This window comes from Dipodomys ordii, unplaced genomic scaffold, assembly GCF_000151885.1.
Source record: "Dipodomys ordii isolate 6190 unplaced genomic scaffold, Dord_2.0 Scaffold15, whole genome shotgun sequence".
Lineage (NCBI taxonomy): Eukaryota > Metazoa > Chordata > Mammalia > Rodentia > Heteromyidae > Dipodomys > Dipodomys ordii.
This window is the reverse complement of record NW_012267231.1, coordinates 14,756,005-14,764,639: the sequence shown is the minus strand read 5'-3', so window position 1 is coordinate 14,764,639 and position 8,635 is coordinate 14,756,005. Positions and strand designations below refer to the sequence as shown.

The window sequence follows — 8,635 nt, the reverse complement described above, 5'->3', positions numbered from 1 at the left end:
CTAAATGGAAGTAATCAGTTTTGAGGTAAGAATAACTTTCAATTTAAAGAATAAACAAAACTGACTTTCAAAGGCCTGCTGAATAGCCAAGAGTTAAAAATATAACCAGCCAATTAAAGTCAAAGTTCAAGACACAGAAATTGGAAAACTTCTAGAACAAATTCTGATGGTTTCATTGACCAAGCTAAATGTCGGGGATGGTCTCATTCACAGATCCCTGCAAAGAAAATGAACCAAGTCCCAATATTTCCCATTAAGCAGGAACAGTGAATAAGGTACCTACATACAGACGACTGTTAGCCACCTAAAAGTTCTATTTTTCCAACTGTAAAAATAAATGTAAGTAACTAATGGAATAACAAAATAAAAGTTTATTTTATTAGAATTAGGAATGTTCTTTCCCTGTGGGCAACCTGAACAGTCCAGTTACAATGAAAATCTAAGAACAGTCATTTCCACAGCACAGGTGCTCTATGCACAACATTACAGGGCTAGGAGCATTTTCATCAATTCACCAATCATCTGATTGTCTCACCAACCCACCCCATCCCATCCCCCAAGTGCTCTGTACCAGGATGTGTAACTAAAGGATGTGACAAGTCTGCTTCTGTATTTGTACTAAATCTCAGTTCCAGAATCACAACTGAACCACATTACATTACAGATTCAACCATTTCAAATCAAGTCAGTGAAGTCTTGGATCTGTTATGTATGTATGTGTGTGTGTGTACAAGTGTATTTAATATATTTATTTAAACACACATAGAACACATATAATCTGGGTCACAGAAAATTACACAGAATTGAGTCTGATGACATTATACGCTACACCATTTTATCATTATGGTTTGTGTCCTGAGCTTTGGATCAAAGTTTTATTGTAAATCACTGAAAACGATTCAATGTTCAATGAATGGATCAAATCAAACATGCACTTTGCAAAAGGCAACGTGACTGACCTCAGAACGGCAGGGAGACACCAGTGCTTCCTGTGAACAGAGCCCTCAGGTAGGCATAACGTAGGTGAAATAGGGAAGCTGTCATACAATATGGCTTGCCTATCCCAGCTGGGGGGCACTGAAGCTATAAACAACAAAAGAAATTAACTCCAGGAACTCTTGTCAAATATGGAGAAAGCTGTTAAAAGCTTAGAAGTAGCTGAAAAGGCCAGGCCACCTTGATCCACACAAACTAGGGAATGCATCCAGCAGGGCAATCCCCTCAGGTCACTGGCCAACACTGAAACTAGAACCCATCCCTGGAAAGAACAGTCCCTCTTGGGTGGCGCTGATACTACCAAGTGCACACACTGTTGCTGGACACCTGTTGTGATGCCAGGGGAGCTTGGAAGGGGGACTGAGAATATTCAAACCTAGATACTGCAAAGTTAACCGGTGCATGTTGAAACATCACATAAAGCATTTTAAGGGAACCACAAACATGTATATAACAGCTCTGGCTGCTTTGCGAAGTTACCAGGGAAAGAAATAGTCACGCTATCTAAAAGCAAAAAACAAAAAACAGGAAAAAAAATCTCTTGAGATTTCATAAATGTCATTTAGGTTGGAACAGCTATTAAAAGTCAAATGGAAGTTTGGGGAAAGAAAGGGGAAAATGTGGAAGAAGCAGACATTGAGTTCAGGTCTGCACTGAGGTGGAAAAGGGGAAGAAAGGGACAGAGTTGACCCTAAAGCAACAAGTGGTTCAGGAAGCAGCATAACATACTCAGCAAACATTCACTGGTTTTGTTTTTCAGGGTTTTTTTTGTTATTTGTTTTTTGTTTTCTGGGAAAAGAACAGCTGCAAGTACATCTCATTTAACAACTTTTTCTAAAAGGAAAAGTAGGGTTTATTCAGCAAAGCCTAACTTAGGCAAAAGGCCAGAGGAAAGTGAACCTACTTCCCAATGGAGTAATAAGATGTACAAATGCAAGAGCAGACAAGGCTGCCTCACAAATGGTAAACACTCCCCAGGCACAGGACAGTGAAAGGAAGACAAAGAGGTCCTCAGCCCAAACTGGCATCTAGTAGTTATACCACTTGATCTAGTTTGCCTAGTTCACTCTGCGCTTTTGTAAGAAACCTGACCTGTTGAAAAATATCACAGCCAGAATGGCCTAAACAGGTAGAGAGTTAATAAAACCACCACCATCCTTTACTTTTAACATAGCTTTTAGTAGAAATTTCATAAAAATGGGCTTCACAGCTAAAATGTATTATAGTTTTTCTATTTGCTGACAGTAGAAAAGAAGCAAAGTCCTATTTCTACATAAATGCACTGTGCAGGAATTTCAGGTCTGGGGGTGTTTGTCTTCACACACTGGGCCCACTGCAACACACACAAGGATCCGCCATTTTAAATTCACAATCTGAGACTAAGTAAATGGCTATTTATTTATATTTAAAGCAAAAACATTCTATTCAACACCCTAACATAAAAAGGAGGGATGGGACGAGCCATAACTAAAATCGTAAAAGGCTCAAAGCAGCAATTAAGGGGAAACAAAACAGGAAAAGATATTAGGAACCACTTCCTCTGGTCATGGGGAGTGCCAGGAGTCTACAGCTGTGTTCGTGACCTGATCTTCAGGGCTGGGTGGAGCCTGAAGTCAGGGAGGGGTGGTAAGTCAGAGACAAATCACCCAACACCTCGAGCACAAACCAGACCATGGCATCTATTCGGAACTTGTTCTCCCTCTTCCTGCCCGAGAGCTGGAAATTCAAGGATCAGACCATGGCCAGGCCAAAGACATACCAAAATCAGGAAGGGCGAGTGACCTCAGGAAGGGGAAACTGAAGCACTCCAGTCAGGTGTTGCAGAGGTGTTAATAAACAAGCACGTCTTCATCCCAACCCCAACCCTGGGGAGATAAAGCCAACTGAAAGAAAATGCACAGCAAATAGACATAATCTTGAAGACTTTTAAAGAATAAATATTTTTTTGTAATTAAACATTATGCAAACACGTGCCACGCTTGCTTTGTCCATGCATATGCACTATATACAATTTTGAAAAATACTGTGTTGTCCTCTTGTTTTAAAAGTCATATACAAAGGTTTTTTTTTTTGTTTTTGTTTTGGTGTGTGTGTGTGTGTGTATGTGTGTGTGTGTGTGTGTGTGTATGTGTGTTGTTTATTTAATCCTCTTGCTGCTTACCCTCTCCCTCCCAAGAAGTTCCCTTCTGGGGAGCTAATTATCACTCTCTCCTGTTCTTTGGGTATGACAAGAGTCACCCTATGTGTGGGGGTGCATCTGAATGTACAGAGGAGGAAGGGGAAGAGGTCCTTGACCAAAGTACAACAAATGGTTTGGACGTGAAGAATAGTGTCAAGGAGCTATTTGAAACTTTTAACTGTGCTACACTGAGGAAAAAGAAAAAGAAAAAAAGGAGTCAGCTTTGAAAATGAAGCTACGTTACAAGTTAAAGTTGGAGGGCTTTTAGTGTGTCTGTCACACTTTTGTTGGCGGCCTAGAATACTGTTGTACAATGGTTTATCTACCTTTTTTATTACAATATAATTTACTTAAACTTTCCGTTAACAAAACAGAATTCTGGCACTACAGACCAGCAGTGTCAGAACAGGCTTAGTGCCTCCTTGTTTGTGTTTGTGTTTGTTTTGTTTTAATTGCATGAGCACTCTAGATGGTAAAGTTTTCAGAGTTCATTTTATGCAGGGCCATTCTCAGTCCTCAATGTACTCCCACAGATCTTTTTCGTAGCCTTCATGCACATGCTGTAATAAAACCCTTCGTCGACTCTCACAGTATCTGTAATCAAAGAAAAAAAAGAACCTGTTGGCAGCCTCCAATTAACAGTAAGAAGAAATGGAAGCATTTACTTACATTTTAAAGCTAACTGATGCAGGAAGTGGGGCTGTGGCTCAAGCAGTAGAGCACTTGTGTTGAACTGAAGAGCTGAGGGACAGTGCCCAGGCCCAGAGTTCAAGCCACATGACCAACAACAACAACAACAACAAAAAGCTAGCTGATGTAGACTTGAAACTAAGCACTGCCTTTACTAGACACAATTTCAGAATGAGATGTACAGACTATCACACTGCTTCTAATGTTCTAAAAAGACCCCTGTCCGGCTGGGTGCTGGTGGCTCACACCTGTAATCCTAGCTACTCAGGAGAGATCTGAGGATCACGGTTCAAAGCCAGCCTGGCCAGAGAGACTCTTATCTCCAATAAACCACTAGAAAACCAGAAGTGGTACTGTGGCTGAAGACCACAGGGAAAATGCCCAGGCCCAGAGATCTAGCCCCACGACTGACCTAAAAAAAAGACCCATGTCTGCCCGGAATTTAATTGCAGACAATCTGGTGAACCTCAGAAAGCATAATTCAACCCCACAGTTCTACAGATAAACAGTTTCATATCATCTATTCATATCTGTAAAATCTTTGTTAATAGTAAAAGCTATTACTAGTAGCTATAATTGGAAAGAAGTAAAAATACTAGTTAGACCTAAATGTCTATACATTACAAACTCCCTAACTTAACAGATATTGAAGTTTGTAAGGAAAAAACTTGGGGGGAGGGTTTATGTTGAAAAAATTTTTCCATCTTTGGCTTAAAAAGTTATATCTTGGGCTGGGAAGGTGGCTCAGTGGTAGAGCGCTTGCCTTGCATGCATGAGGCCCTGGGTTCGATTCCTCAACACCACATAAGCAAAAAGAAAAAAGCCGGAAGTGGCGCTGTGGCTCAGGTGGTAGAGCGCTAGCCTTGAGCTGAAGAGCTGAGGGACAGTGCCCAGGCCCAGAGTTCAGGCCTCACGACCGGACCCAAAAAAAAAAAAAAAAAAGTTATCATATCTTGAAACACCAGTACTGACAGAGCAGAGTAAATCTCAACTAGAGATTTTCTAAAATGAACATAAACTCTTTTATTTTTTTTTTTTTTTTGGTTGGTTAGTTGAGGGTCTTGAACTCTGGGCCTGGGCGCTGTCCCTCAGTTCTTCAGCTCAAGGCTAGCGCTCTACCACTTGAGCCCACATGCCATTTCTGGTTTTCTGGTGATTTACTGGAGATAAGCATCTCACAGATTTTGCTCCCCAGGCTGGCTTTCAACCGTGATACTCAGATCTCAGCCTCCTGAGGTAGCTAGGATTACAGGCGTGAGGCCACTGGCACCCAGCTAACATAAACTCTTTAAAAGATAAGTTTTTACAGCTCACTTAGCAACACCCCTAGTCCTAACCCTAATCATGCACCTCCATCCCCCCACAAGGTAGCAACTAGCTAGTTCAAACTGAGCAGAGTCAGCCAGCCCAGTAATGGCAGCATTCCTCCTCTACAAATGCTACCCCACTACCTGAGAGTCATGGCTGCTCACTGCTGGTTATTAAGTCCAGTTTTGCACCGACATTCAGCATAAGTCATTCTAGACTACTGAAAGAAATTCTGCCACCAACCATGGAAATCTCACCTGTATTTATCTTGTACTTTCTGCTTTATATCCTGCAGAGAGTCTTGGGAAATATCTCGCTCAAGGTACCCTGAAAGCACCTCTGTGGCATTCTCTAGATCTGCTTGGTTATTCTGCAAGAAAAAGAATAGAGAGTAAATTCTGACTCCAAGGAAAACATCAAATGACATAATCTTTCAGATGGTTATCAAGCTCAATAATGATACAACAAATTTTATCAGTGGCTTTCACCTGTAAGAACTGACTGGTTCTCGTATGAGGACTGTGGTTTAAAGCCAACCCAGACAGGAAAGTCCATGAGACTCCCGTAAAAACTCAGAAGTGGGGGCAGGGAAGGTGGCTCAGTGGCAGAGTGCTTGCCTTACATTCATGAGGCCCTGGGTTCAATTCCTCAGAACCACATAAGCAGAAAAAGTCAGAAGTGGTGCTGTGGCTCAAGTGGTAGAGTGCTAGCCTTTGGCTGAAGAGCTGAGGGACAGTGCCCAGGCTGAGTTCAAGCCCCATGACTGATTAAAAAAAAAAAAAAAAAAAACAACTAGGGGACAAATTCTAGCCAGTGAGTTCGAGCCCTAATACAAAAATAATATCTGGCAGCCGGGCACTGGTGGCTCATGCCTGTAATCCTAGCTACTCAGGAGGCTAAGATCTGAGGATCACAGTTCAAAGCCAGCCCGGGCAGGAAAGTCCGTAAGATTCTTATCTCCAATAAACCACTAGAAAACCGGAAGTGGTGCTGTAGCTCCAGTGGTAGAGCGCTTGCCTTGAGTTGAAGAGTGCAGGGATAGCGCCCAAGCCCAGAGTTCAAGCCCCACGACTGACCAAAAAAAAAAAAAAAATCTGGCATATACTTACACATGCTAAGACTTGTGCATTTCATTTTTATTTTGTAAAATGTGCCTCAAAGGAAAACAATTATAAGCAAATACTAAAGTCTAGTTAGCATTTGTCCTGAATTTCTTAGGGATGCTTATACTATCTTTAATTTACTTTGAAATGTATTTTTAAAAATGAGTTTGCTATATGGATAGAAGGATAGATACATGCCTAACCCCCAAAAAAGGACTGGTTTTCTTTAGAGTATTTAAAATGTTAAAAGAACTAAAGATTGATCTATTACCACTGAAAGAATATTGAAGACAAAAGGAAAACCTATTCTTGCTCACACCTGGCTGCAGCTTCTTCCTGATTGCATGAATACACCTTACTTCATTCAGAGTGTGCTAAATACAAACTGAAGGACATGGTATCCTTTACAGTAGCCAGCATCTGCACATGGCATTATCTCCTTTTGTAGCCAGATGGGTTCATGTCATTCACCTACATTTCCAACTGCTACTAAGCTCTACTGTCTACTTCTCTATGGATGTCAGAATTTTAACCCTAGCACTTAAAACATTTAAATCTACTTTACTAGAAAATAATTTGCCACCAAAAGCCCCTTTTTAATCATCACTATTTTACCAAAGGTAGCAACCACATTACCTTTTAATAGCATGGGTTAGTTTTGTCAGATAAAAGATTTTTATTAAGAACTTAGGAGGTGCCCAATGAGGTATAAGCAATGTATATGGATTGTCTCACTTAAACCTTGTAAGATCCTAAAAAGTTAAGATTTTCACATTAAAAACAAGGGGGGGGGGGCAGAGAGATGAGGCTGAATAATTTGCTTGGGTTAACAGAACTAACTAGATAACAACTTCAAGTCTAGGGATGATTCCAGAGCTTGGAGAAACATCACATATCTGAATGCAGTTTAGTAGGAAAAATAAATTTCATATCTTCCTAAGAAGTACTATGTTTGTCTCATATTTTCTTTTGTTTTGTAGTCAGGAGGCTTGAACTCTGGGCCTGAGCGTTGTCGCTCGCTCAGCTCTTCAGCTCAAGGCTAGCACTCTACCACTTGAGCCACAGCGCCACTTTATTGGAGTTAAGAGTTTCATGGCTTTTCTTGTCTGTGCTGGCTTTGAACTGTGATCCTCAGATCTCAGCCTTCTGAGTAGTTAGGATTCCAGGCATGAGCCACCTGTGCCCAGCTGTCCCATATTTTCTGAACCAGTGAAGATGGTCTAAAACTATTTCTATATATCTCATGTACAGAAGACCAAAGTGGTTATTTCCCTAAGGAGGAACTATCCTACCTCAAAGATAATGGACTGGTTATTCTTTTTGAGGTAGAAAGCGAAGACATAAGTGTACATGAGTGTGGCACGACACTGGCAGAGGACATCGACGGCTTTCTTCAGGAACTGCACCTCAATCCAGGACATATTGTGTTGCTGCATCTCCTCCATCTTTTGCTTCACCTGAGCATACAGCTTGTGCTCAAAACGCAGACTCTGCATGTGGTTCATGTAGCGATTACAGTAGAACAGGTACCTCTGTAGGGCAGCCCGGGACCGCTGCACCCAGTCAGAAAAATAAAGGTCACATAACTGTAATATGTACCATGCACAAAAGCTGATATCAAGTTAAACCACAATGAGATAGTGCCGCCCATTTCTTAGAACTGCCTTCCATCAAAAAGAGGAACAATAACAGGTGTAGATGAGGAAATGGGGTAAAGTAATTCCTGTACTTTGCTGGTGGGAATAAAATCATTACAGAAAATGGGAGGAAGCCCTTCAAAAAACAAAACTAGGTATATAATCTGGCAATCACTTTAGCCAAAAGAACTAAGATAGTATTTTGAATAATTCATTCAACACTGTTCATAACAGTCAAGATATAGAGCATCCTAAGATTCCATCAATGAAAGATAAATATATATTGCAATGGAATATTACTCAGCCTTAAAAAGGAGGGAGGAAATGAGGATGGGTCAAGGAATTCTTGATCCAAGGGTACAGTGCTAGTCAGATAAGAAGAACTAAGTTTTGAGATTATACAACAAAAATTTTTATAAAATAAAAAGAATAAATTTAAAATGTCCCATCATTAACAAAAAGATAGATTAGTAAAGGGCAGAACTGACAAAATTGTCTTCATTTAATCATTCACATGTATACATATACCAGAACATTACATTGTACCCATAAGCGTGTACAGATGGCATCTGGCAAATAAACAGTAATTTAAAAGTTGATGTACTAGCCCAGTGGCTCACACCTGGAATCCTAGCTACTAGGAGCCTGAGATCTGAGGATCAGGATTCAAAGACAGCCCAGGCAGTCCATAGCCTCTTATCTCCAATTAACTATCAAAAGCT

The 8,635-nt window shown here is 40.7% G+C and overlaps 1 protein-coding gene across 1 annotated transcript in view; it reads right to left on the bottom strand.

The window, feature by feature from the left end:
• Positions 1–353: 353 nt before the first annotated feature.
• Positions 354–8,635, bottom strand: part of Arih1 (ariadne RBR E3 ubiquitin protein ligase 1) — a gene marked incomplete at its 5' end in the record, with an annotated part of 43,717 nt that continues 35,435 nt past the window's right edge. The window contains 3 exons of the mRNA XM_013012139.1: positions 354–3,769; positions 5,431–5,543; positions 7,569–7,829. Coding sequence (XP_012867593.1) covers positions 3,685–3,769; positions 5,431–5,543; positions 7,569–7,829 — 459 coding nt within the window. The remainder of the gene's footprint in view (positions 3,770–5,430; positions 5,544–7,568; positions 7,830–8,635) is intronic.